Below are 12319 nucleotides of genomic sequence, written 5' to 3' on the forward strand. Positions count from 1 at the left end.
CCCGTGGGCACCTGGCATAGTCCTGCCTTCTGTGGTGAGCTGGAGGGAGGTAGCAACGAAATGGCAGGGGAGCTGGGTTCGAGACCACTGCATACAGTTGCACAGGTTGTGAACTGCACAAAAATATCTGGCCCTGAGGTTTGAGAGGACACAGCCCTGCCCTGGCTGGGGGTGGGGGGAAAGGGCTGAAGACAACACAGCTCTAGGGCTCGGAGCAGTCAGGGCCTTCAGAGACCTAGAGCTGTGGGTGGGGGGTGTGGGTGTTTGTCTTGAGTCAAGTGCCCATTTCTCTTCCTCTCTCTGCTCAACCCAGAACCCTCCTGCCCTGAAAACAGCCACTGGGAGACATGTGCTGACATCTGCAGGGCCAGCTGCCCCCAGGAGGACGTGTCTCTGTCTCTGACCTGCCACAGCCGCTGTCGGGAGGGCTGCGTGTGTGACACCGGCTACCTGCTCAGCGGTAGCACTTGTGTGTCCCTGGCTCTCTGTGGTTGTCCCTGGCAAGGCCACATTTTGCACCTGGGGGTGCAGGAGCTGAGCCCCAACTGCGGTGAGCTGTGTGAGTGCAGGGAGGCTGGGCAGCCACCCCACTGCAGTCCCCAGGCGAGTGGGGACAGGGAGGCCTGCCTCCTGTGCACTGGGGCCTGGCACTGTGGGGTCCAGAGAGGTACCAGCTGGGTGTCAGGTGACCCCCGTTACTGCACCTTCAACAGTGCAGCCTTCACAGCCCAGGGTGCCTGTCGCTATGTGCTGAGCCGCACCTGTCGGGCCAGACTGGGGGCACCAGCTTTCACAGTGTAGGTCGACAATGAGTACCTAAGCCCCACAGCCCTCATGACTGGGGCTCAGTGGATCGAGGTGGACGTGCACAGGGTGAAGGTGATGATGGAGGCTCAGACCCCTGGGAGGGTACAGGTGAGCTTGGGCAGGGGCTGGGATCCGGCCCCAGAAGGGTGGGCTTAGACTCAGGAGTCTGGAGAGGACCCAGTCACATCCTAGGAAGACTTGAGGGGACACAGCCTCACCCCAAAGGTTCTCAGGGATTCCCAGACCCACCTAGGGGTGTCTGATGTGGACATGGCCCCGGGTGTGTCTCCAGGTTAACAGGACCTAGGCCCACCTGCCCTAAGCCTGGCCGGCGGCCAAGTACACGTCTATTTCAGCGATTCTGGAGCCATGCTGGAGACTGACGCTGGCCTCTTGGTCTCCTATGACTGGCGCCACCACATATCCGTCATGGTGCCCACGACCTACGCTGGCACTCTCTGCAGCCTGTGTGGGGACTTCAACGGGGACCCCCATGATGACTTTGTGCCCCTGATAGCTCCCTCCTGCCAGACCCGGAGGTGTTTGCACTCAGCTGGAAGGACCCAGACTCCCCAGCCAGCTGTTCCACTGTCCCTCGGTGCCCCCACAAGCGAGAAGGCCAGTACCAGTTGCTGGCTTTCTGTGGGCTGCTGGGTACCCATGACAGGCCCTTCCAGGCCTGCGATGAGCTGACCCAGGCCCAAGTCCACATGGAGAAGTGCATCCACGACCTGTGCCATGAGGGGCTCGCGGCAGATCCTGTGCGAGGCTCCGGGGAGCCGTACCCAGCAGTGCCAGCAGCATGGCCTCCTAGCGAAGCCCTGGAGACACCTGGTGGACTGCAGTGAGTGGTGTCCTTTCTGTGCCAGCCAGCCAGCACATTCCCCCGGCCAGGTCCACAAAACCAGTTCTGCTCATTTTGTGGGGCTGCATAATTAATGATCTCAGAGTAGCTCCTTCAGGCCTGGCCCAGTGAGACGCTCGACGTCACTGGCCCTGGTTTCATGCTTCCCACCAGATTGGTTCCACACCCAGACAGGCTCACCCTGACCACAGTGGCTCCACACCTTGCAGCCACTCAGGTTTCGCAGCCCAGCAGGAAAGAGAGCTCCGTGGGTCCCAGAAGCTCCAGCATGATTTGCACTGCGTCTCTGTGGCTTTAATTGACCCCTTCCTGTACCACTCACTGTGGCCAGGGGAATGTGAGTCTCCGCTGACTTCTGCCTGACTCCGGGCTCTGCCCTTGGGCCCAGGCAGAAGTTGGGATGAGGTTAGCAGTGGGCAGTAGTACTGGCTGGTACCCAAAGGACAAATGTCTGCTGCCTCTCATCCTTGTCCTGCTGCCAAACGATCTTTGTCAAGAGCATTAAGCCGGCCGGGCGCGGTGGCTCAAGCCTGTAATCCCAGCACTTTGGGAGGCCGAGATGGGCGGATCACGAGGTCAGGAGATCGAGAGACGATCCCGGCTAACACGGTGAAACCCCGTCTCTACTAAAAAATACAAAAAAATAGCCGGGCGAGGTGGCGGGCGCCTGTAGTCCCAGCTACTCGGGAGGCTGAGGCAGGAGAATGGCGTAAACCCGGGAGGCGGAGCTTGCAGTGAGCTGAGATCTGGCCACTGCACTCCAGCCTGGGTGACAGAGCAAGACTCCGTCTCAAAAAAAAAAAAAAAGCATTAAGCCGTCTTTCAAACATTTTTGATGGAGACCCACAATACAAAATATAGTTCATTTCAGGATCCAATTCTATTAGTTTTCTATCTCTTGCTGCTGTAACAAATTGCAACAAACTCAGCAGCTTAAAAAAACACTTTTTTTTTTTTTTGAGACAGGATCTCACTCTGTCACCCAGACTACAGTGCAGTGGTGCAATCATGGCTCATGCAGCCTCCAACTCCTGGCTCTAGTGATCCTTCTGCCTCAGCCTCCTGAGTAGCTCGAACTACAGGCACACACCACCACACCTGGCTATTTTTTAAATTTTATTTGTAGAGACAGAGTCTTGCTATGTTGCCCAGGCAGGTCTCAAACTCCTAGTGTCAAGCGATCCTCCTGCTCAGCCTCCCAAGGTGCTGGGACTACAGGCGTGAGCCACTGCACCCAGCTAATTTTTTTTTTCTTTTATTTTTTTGAGTCTCACTCTGTCGCCTAGGCTGGAGTGCGATGGTGCAACCTTGCCTCACTGCAACCTCTGCCTCCCGGGTTCAAGCAATTCTCCTGCCTCAGCCTCCTGAGTAGCTGGGACTACAGGCACCCACCACCATGCCTGGCTAATTTTTTGTATTTTCAGTAGAGATGGGGTTTCACCATGTTGGTCAGATGGTCTCAATCTCCTGACCTCGTGACCTGCCCACCTCGGCCTCCCAAAGTCCTGGGATTACAGGCATGAGCCACCCCGCCCGGCCCAACTCCAGCTAATTTTTTGAAAATGTTTTGTACAGATGGGGTCTTGCTATGTCAAATTTTTTCTTACAATTCCAACACAGTTCTCACTGGCCTAAAAATCAAGGTGTCTGCAGGAGTGCATTTCTTTCTGGAGGCCCTAGGGGTGAACTGTTTCCTTAATTATTTCAATTGTTGGCCGAATTTGGTTTCTGATGGTTATAGGACTGAGGGCCCTGTCTCTCTGCTGGCTGTAACCTGAGGGTTGGTGTCTGCTTCTAGACACCAACCACATGCCTTGACTCATGGCCCCTTCTGTCATTTTCAAGGCCACCAACAGCAGGTCAAGTCCCCGTCATGCTTCGAAATCTCCTGCCTCTTTCTGATGGACTGTCTGGCCTCCGTCTTCCACTTTTAAGAGGCCATGTGATTACACTGGGCCCAGCCAGAAAATCCAGGTTAATCTCTCCCTTCCCAAGGTCTAGAAACTTAATCACATCTGCGAAGTCCATTTTGCCATGTAATGTAACATAGGATACAGCAATTAGACCGTGGACATCTTTGAGGGGCCGTTCTTCAGCTGACCACACCAATGTATGCATACACAGCACACAAAGTGTCACCAAATAGAAAAATGCACTCAATACTTTGCATTACATTCTTTTCTATTCTATTTCATTTTTCAAAGCAGGGAACGCTCCCACCGATCTGTATAGCATTGAGATTGAGAACACAGATCCCAAAGTCTGGCTGCCTTGGTTAGAATGACAGTACCACCATTTTCAGCTGTGTGCTCTTGGGGAAGTCACTTAACCGCTCTGTGCCTTAGTTTCCCCTTTAACAAGAGAAAGAATGGTGATAATAGCACTTCTCTTGTGGGGTTGTTGTGAGAACCAAACAAATAAACAGTAGCTGGCAATGTAGTGAATATAGTGAATGCTCTACAAGTATCAGCTGTCATTATGAAATTGATTTTTTTTTGTTATTTTTGATATGGAGCCTTGCTCTGTCACCCAAGCTGGAGTGCAGTGGCATAATCTCGGCTCACTGCAACCTCCACCTCCTGGGTTCAAGCAGTTCTCTTGCCTCAGACTCCCAAGTGTCTGGGATTACAGACACACGCCACCATGCCTAGCTAATTTCTGTATTTTCAGTAGAGACGGGATTTTGCCATGTTGGCCAGGCTGGTCTCAAACTCCTGACTTCAAGTGATCCACCTGCCTCTGCCTCCCAAAGTGCTGGGATTACAGATGTGAGCCACCGCGCCCAGCCTAAAATTGATTTTTAACCTGTGTTAACATCACTCTGTCCTGAGAACCACAGGGTTCTGCTGTTGGCAGGCCTTATCCCAGAGGCTGGGTCAGCCTGTCCTGGGGAGGGCCTGGGATCAGCCTGGCCCATACCCTCCCCAGCCCAGCAGGCAGCTGAGATGGTCCTGAGTCATCTTTTTATTGCTTTGGTGTGAATGGGACAATAGGACCATCTCACAGATGAAGAGCAGACACAGAGCTGCACAGCCAGGGAGTGGCAGGGAGGGGTCCCCCTGAGCCTGATCTCGCCCTGGGTGATGCAGGGGCCATGGCAGGACTGAGAAGTGCCGGGTCTCGGACCTCGTAGGGCTCACATGCTGCCAGGGTGGCCGGGTCTGAGGTGGGGCAGCCACGACAGAGTGATCAGGGCTCAGCTGATGGAAGCGTAGGGCCACATGGGAGCACAGAGGAGGGGCTGGCCCAGCCTGGAAAGTCAGGCCAAGTTTCCCAGAGGAAGGGCCACGTGAGCTAAGGCCTGAATAACAAGTCAAAGCCAATAGATAAGCAAGGAGACGCCAAATGTTCTAGGGAGAAGGAACAAGGTTTTCAGAAGCCCAGCGGCTGTGTAGAGTTCAGCCAGAGGTGGGGGAACCTGGAGAGTGATGAGATTGAGGCATGGTCCTGGGTTGTGTCTGTGGGGCCTTGAATGGCAGGCAAAAGGTGAGGACTTTATCCTGAAGGACTGGGCCCCTAACTTCCAGGACTCCGAGGCGCAACTCCTTTTCTCTGCCCATAGTCCCCCACTCCTCTCAGAGCAGGAATCAAGTTCAGCATCTTGTAAACAAAATCTCTCTTTGTCCAAAGGAAACAGCCCGTTGCAAACTCCAAAGGCCAACACAAGGGACTGTTGGTGGGTGCTCTGGCCTCTGGCCTGCCTGGCCCACCCCTCCTCCCAAAGCCAGAGACAAGCCCTGGGGGCGTCACACGCTTTGACTAAGGTTAACTGAACACCTACTAAGCGCCAGGCAGCATTCTAGGCACTGCGGACACAGCAGTGATCCAAACAGACAAAACCTTGCCCTCATGGAGGCGACATTCCAGTGGAGAAGACAGAAAGAGTGCCAATAAGTAGGTGATTAAACAGTAAGTCAGGCGGGGCAGTGCTGGGGAGTGCTGGAGAAGGGGCATGCAGTATTAAACTAGGGGGTCAGGGTTCCCTGAAGTGCAGGGAGGTGCCCTGGGAGTGGAGACTGAAGGAGGTGGGAAAGGGAGCCGAGCCAGCTGGGGGAGCAGGGGAGACATTCCAGGCAGCGGGAACCCAGGAAACCCATCCAGGAAGGGTGCAGGCATCTCCCCCAGCCCCCAGACTCTGGGCGCCCAAATCAAGAGGAACTTTGAGCTAGAAAATCTCCCACATCCCACGCCAGGACATTTCTCCTTTTCTGACTTTATTAATCCTGAGACTGGGGGACAGCCCCCACCCCCAGCACTCACGCACACACACACCCACCCCCAGCAATCTCTCCTCCAGTATGTTTTTTCCCCTGATCTGTGAAACCCCCAAAGACAAGGGTTGAAGATGGGGTCTGTCTTGGTCACAAATGTGTCACCAGAACCTGCCATAAGGCCTTTAAAAGCATAGGTCAGGTCCGGGCACAGTGGCTCCCACCTGTAATTCCAGCAATTGGGGAGGCTAGGGTGGGTGGATCACTTGAGGTCGGGAGTTCAAGACCAACCTGACCAACAGGTGAAACTTTGTCTCTACTAAAAAAACACACACACAAAAATTAGCTGGGTGTGGTGGTGGATATTGGGGGAAACTCCACCCCCAATATTTAACGTGGGTTCTTTTCTATTTCCCTAAGTATCAGCTGGTCTGAGAAATAAAGCGAAAGAGTACAAGAGAGAGAAATTTTAAAGCTGGGTGAGGCCGGGCGCGGTGGCTCAAGCCTGTAATCCCAGCACTTTGGGAGGCCGAGACGGGCGGATCACGAGGTCAGGAGATCGAGACCATCCTGGCGAACAGGTGAAACCCCGTCTCTACTAAAAACTACAAAAAACTAGCCGGGCGAGGTGGCGGGCGCCTGTAGTCCCAGCTACTCGGGAGGCTGAGGCAGGAGAATGGCGTGAACCCGGGAGGCGGAGCTTGCAGTGAGACGAGATGGTGCCACTGCACTCCAGCCTGGGCGACAGAGCCAGACTCCGTCTCAAAAAAAAAAAAAAAAAAGCTGGGTGTCCGGGGGAGACATCACATGTCAGCAGGTTCCGTGATGCTCCCTGAGCCATAAAACCAGCAAGTTTTTATTAGTGATTTTCAAAAGGGGAGGGAGTGTACGAACAGGGTGTGGGTCACAGAGATCATATACTTCACAAGGCAATAAAATATCACAAAGCAGATGGAGGCAGGGCGAGATCACAGGACCACAGGATGGGGCGAAACTAAAATTGCTAATGAAGTTTTGGGCACACATCATCATTGGTAACATCTTATCAGGAGACAGAGTTTGAGAGCAGACAACTTGTCTGACCAAAATTTACTAGGCAGGACTTTCCTCATCCTAATAAGCCTGGGAGCGCTACAGGAGACCGGGGCTTATTTCATCCCTTTGGCTTCAACCGTAAAAGACGGCCGCCCCCATGGGGGCTGTTCACAGGCCTACCCTCAGGGGCGCATTCTCTTTCTCAGGGATGCTCCTTGCTGAGAAAAATAATTCAGCGATATTTCGCCTATTTGCTTTAGAAAGACGAGAAATACGGCTCTGTTCTGTCTGGCTCACTGGTAGTCAGAGACCAAGGCTATCTCCCTTGTTCCCTGAACATTGTTGTTATCCTGTTCCTTTTTCAATGTGCCCAGATTTCATATTGTTCAAGCACACATGCTCTTCACACAATTTGTTCAGTGAATGCAATCATCACAGGGTCCTGAGGCAACATACATCCTCCTCATCTTATGAAGATGACGGGATTAAGGGATTAAACTAAAGACTAGCATAGGAAATCACAAGGGTATTGATTGGGGAAGTGATAAGTGTCCATGAAATCTTCACAATTTATGTTCAGAGATTGCAGTAAAAACAGGTGTATGAAATTATAAAAGTATTAATTTGGGGAACTAAAAAATGTCCGTGAAATCGTCACAATTTATGTTCTTCTGCCACGGCTTTGGCCGGTCCCTCCATTTGGGGTCCCTGACTTCCCACAACAGGTGCACGCCTGTAATCCCAGCTACTTGGGAGGCTGAGGTGGGAGGACCACTTGAACCCAGGAGGTAGAGGCTGCAGTCAGCCAAGATGGTGCCACTGCACACCAGCCTGGGTGATAGAGCAGGACTCCATCTCAAAAAAATTAAAAAGCATAGGTCAGATCTCATCAGATTCCTGATTAAAAGCATCATTGGGTCCCCCTTGCCTCTGGGATGAAAGATGACCTCCAGACCTCTTCCTAAGAGGCCCCCATGGCTGCCTCTCCCTGCTCACCCTGCCTCCTCCTACACTGTGTTTGTCTAGCTCACTCCACACCGAGGGTCCAGCCGCACTGGCCTCTCTGCTGTCCCTGAACCAGGCCAGATGCCTTCCCACCCCTGGGCCTTTGCATCTGCTGTCCCCCCGGCCTGGAATGCTCTTTCCCAGACATACACATGGCTGGCTCCTTCCATCATTCAGGCCTCGGCTCCAATGTCACCTCTGCAGAAAGGCCTCCCTAGCCACTGTCCTCAAATTAGCCCATGGGGCTTGGCCACTCTGTGCTACCTAAAGCTGGGTAACACAGATCTGACCCAGTTTCTCAATCTGAAATTATCTTTTATTTATTGCTAGTTTGTTGCCCATTTCCCCACTCTAGAACAGGTCAGCATACTTTTTTTTTTTTTTTTTTTTTTTTTGAGACTGAGTCTGGCTCTGTCGCCCAGGCTGGAGTGCAGTGGCCGGATCTCAGCTCACTGCAAGCTCCGCCTCCCGGGTTTACGCCATTCTCCTGCCTCAGCCTCGGGAGTAGCTGGGACCACAGGCGCCCGCCACCTCGCCCGGCTAGTTTTTTGTATTTTTTAGTAGAGACGGGGTTTCACCGGGTTAGCCAGGATGGTCTTGATCTCCTGACCTTGTGATCCGCCCGTCTCGGCCTCCCAAAGTGCTGGGATTACAGGCTTGAGCCACTGCGCCCGGCTCAGGTCACCATACTTTTATGATAAAAGGCCAGATAATAAATATTTTAGGCTTTCAGGGCCACACTCTGCCACAACTACACAAAACTTCTGTTGTAACACAAGAACAGTCACAGACAATACACGAACCGACAAGCTGGCTTCCATTAGGACATTATTTATAGACATTGGAATTTGAATTTTACATGATTTTCACACCTCACAAAATTTCTTCTTTTGGTTTCTTTTTTTCTAACCACTTAAACATGTAAGGACTATTCTTGGATTGTAGGCTGTGCCAAAACAGGTGGAGGGCCAGATTTGGGCCCCGGGGTGTAGCCTGTCAATGTCTCACTAGAACATCTGTTTCACGAGGTCAGGGATCTCTGTCTTGGTCATTGCTGTGTCCCCAGGCCCTGGGATGATCCTGGCATATAGTGGATGCTAAAGTTGAACAAATATGTGCTATAGAGAAGGCTTCGATATATTCATTAATTCTTCCAACAAATATGCATTGAGGTTTGCCATGAGCTGGGCTCTGGGGAGATAGCAGGGAACATAATTTGAACGTAGGGCAGAGAGTTGACGTCCTTGCATTGAATGACTTGTGTTCCTCCAGAGCTGACCTGTCCCCGCTACAGCCACTACGAGCTGTGTGGCTTCTCCTGTCCCAGCTCCTGCACCGAGCCTGCCCTGCCCGACAGCTGCCCAACACCATGCCAGGATGGCTGCCAGTGTGACCCAGGGTCTGTGCTCAGTGGCACGGACTGTGTGTCCCCCATCCAGTGCGGCTGCTCCACTGGAGGCAGGTACCACCCGGCCAGGGAGGCCTTCTGGGCTGGGGAGCACTGTGAGCAATTCTGCCACCGTGAGGCTTCCACCCATGCCATGTGCTGTTCCCCCTCCTCCTGTGGGCCAGGGCCGAGATGTGGGACCCTCAGGGGCATCTTTGGGTGCCACCTGCTCTCCCGTGGCACCTGCCAAGCAGCTGGGCACTCACACATCATCACCTTTGATGGGAAAACTGTTGAGTCCTCGGGTACCTGTGTGTCTGTCTTTGCCGAATCCTGTGGCTCCTCCAGCTCACTGCCGTTCTTCAGGGTACAGCTGGGAAAGGAGAACAGATCCAGCAGCCCCCTCACGCTTATCATGGAGGTGTCTGTCCAGGTTAATGGCACCCAGGTCCACCTGCGGAGGGACAGCCCAGGCATGACTCAGGTAAGCACCAGCTTTGGGGACATGTCGTTCCTAGGAACCCCAACCCTTCACCCAAACCCATAGCCCCAAGGGAAAAACTTATTCTGTCTCCATTATTTCTACATTTTACCTCTATTCCCTGATTATACACCCATTTTTGACTATATCCATCAGATGCATTCAGTTAAAATAACAGAAACACTCTCAGACCAGCTTAAGAAAAAAAAAAAAGAATTATTGATTTACACAATTGAAAAAAAACTATAGGTGTATGGATTCAGGCATAGCTGGATCCAGATGCTTGAACAATATGTCTCAAATCTGTCTCAATTTCTGGGCTCTCCTTTCCTTCATTTTCAGACATGCAACATCCCATCCTACCTTGTAGGGACAAGGACAGCTGCCAGGTTAGCAAATGTCACTGGAAGAAAAGTGTCCCTCATTGGCCCAGCTTGAGTCATGTGACCACCCCTGAATCCCTGGTGGACTAGCTGATTGGCTGGGCCTGGGTCATGTGCTGGAAGTTAGGGTGGGGTTGACTTTCTGTGAACCACATGGATTGATTTTGGAGGGGGGAGTTCTCAGGGAAATCCAGAGAAAGGAGAAATGAATGCAGAGCAGGATAAAACAAGAGATGGTCGCTATTATAATTCTGTCTTTGTTCCATCATCTAAAAATGTTTTACATGTATTTGGGCCAGGTGCAGTGGCTCACATCTGTTATCCTAACACTTTGAGAGGCCAAGGCGGGTGGATCCCTTGAGCTCGGGAGTTCAAGACTAGCCTGTCTCAAGCAGGCAATATAGCAAGACCACGTCTCTAAAAAAGAATTAGCTGGGTGTCTTGGCACATGCCCGTAGTCCCAGCTACTTAGGAGGCTGAGGTGGGAAGATCGCACGAACCCAGGAGTTCGAGGCTGCAGTGAGCCATGATCATGCCACTGCATCCAGCCTGGGGCATAGAGTGAGACCCTATATCAAAAATATACCAACATTTTTACATGTATTTGAACACCTACTATGTGCCAAGCAACACTGACCCAACTGTGGTCCTATGCCCCCAAGCCTTCCTTTGATTCTGCCTGCTCCTTAGGTAAATGGTGAGACAACAGCGCTCCCCGTAAGTCTGAATGGGGGCAGCCTTGCTGTCCACTGGAATGGCCTCTTCTCCCTGCTGCAGTGGGACTCTGGCCACTGGCTCAGCACAGATCTCACCTACAGCCTCACCCTCACCCTGCCCCACCTCTACGAGGGTCACACCTGTGGGCTCTGCGGCAACTTCAACAGCGACCCCAGTGACGACGCTGAGGCTGACATTACCTTGGAGAAGCAGAGCAAGGCTTGTAGGGACAACTGTGGGGCTGCCTGTCCAGTCTCAGTCTGCAATGACCAGGGGCAGATTGTGTCAGCCAGGAGGCAGTGCTGGCTCCTACAGGACCCCCAGGGATGCTTCAGCCACTGCCACTGGGAGATCAACCCAGACTCGTATGTTTCCAGCTGTGTCGATGACTTGCGTCTTGCCGGAGGCAACGACCACATCCTCTGCCTGGCCGTGCAGACATATGCCGCCATCTGCCAGGGCGCCAACGTCACCTTCAGGCACGGGAGGAGTTCTTCCTTCTGTGGCGAGTCATGGTTGAGCAGGGCAGGAATTCATCTGCATGCTCTGTACGGCCACACACAGACTGACATCCTTCCGCCCTCCTGGGCTGCCTGAGTGCCCCAGCCACTTCCAATATTCCAATTCCAGCACGGGGAAGGTCTTCCGGGCCCTCCTCCTAGGCTCCAGCTGGATGCATGTGGATTGGTAGGGGGCCTGTTTGCTACTGATTGCTATTTTTTTTGTTTTTGTTTTTGAGACAGAGTCTCACTCTGTTGCCCAGGCTGGAGTGCAGTGACATGTTCTTAGCTCACTGCAGCCTCTACCTCCCGGGTTCAAACCATTCTCCTGCCTCAGCCTCCCAAGTAGCTGGGATTACAGGTGCCCACCACCACACCCAGCTAATTTTTTGTATTTTTAGTAGAGATGGGGTTTCACCATGTTGGCCAGGCTGGTCTTGAACTCCTGACCTCAGGTAATCCACCTACCTCAGCCTCCCAAAGTGCTGGGATTACAGGCATGAGCCATGGCACCAGTCCGCTATGTATTTTGAATACCACCCTGGGGTGACTGGATCCCTGACATCAAGGGGATGTCCTTTTCCACTCCCAGAAAGCCTGACTTGAGATGCCACAATAATAATCCCAACAACTGCTAATACTTACTGAACATCTACAATGTTCCAGGCATGGGGCCGAAGGCTCTGTGTACCTCTTGCCACCACGGTCTCAGAACCACACTGCAAGTGAGAGGCAATAACTGTTATTATTCCCATTTTACATTTGGGAAAACAGAGGCTCCCAGAGGTAAAGCCATTTGTCCACAGCTAATCACAACAGACAGAGTTGAGACTTGAACCAAGACTTTCTTTCTCCAGAGACAAGTTTTGTTAATAGCCATATCCTCCAATTCTTTCTTTCTTATTTAACTATTATGGAAAATTTCAAC

The 12319-nt window shown here is 52.4% G+C and overlaps 1 protein-coding gene across 1 annotated transcript; it reads left to right on the top strand.

The window, feature by feature from the left end:
• Window positions 1–1176: 1176 nt before the first annotated feature.
• Window positions 1177–11627, top strand: LOC102121600 (IgGFc-binding protein-like). Its single transcript, XM_074024725.1, has 5 exons — window positions 1177–1311; window positions 1419–1651; window positions 9218–9385; window positions 9518–9794; window positions 10865–11627. Exons 1-5 carry the CDS (start codon window positions 1177–1179, stop codon window positions 11486–11488), a joined length of 1437 nt encoding a protein of 478 aa, XP_073880826.1. The 3' UTR covers window positions 11489–11627.
• Window positions 11628–12319: the final 692 nt, after the last annotated feature.

This window comes from Macaca fascicularis, chromosome 19, assembly GCF_037993035.2.
Source record: "Macaca fascicularis isolate 582-1 chromosome 19, T2T-MFA8v1.1".
Classification (NCBI taxonomy): Eukaryota; Metazoa; Chordata; class Mammalia; order Primates; family Cercopithecidae; genus Macaca; species Macaca fascicularis.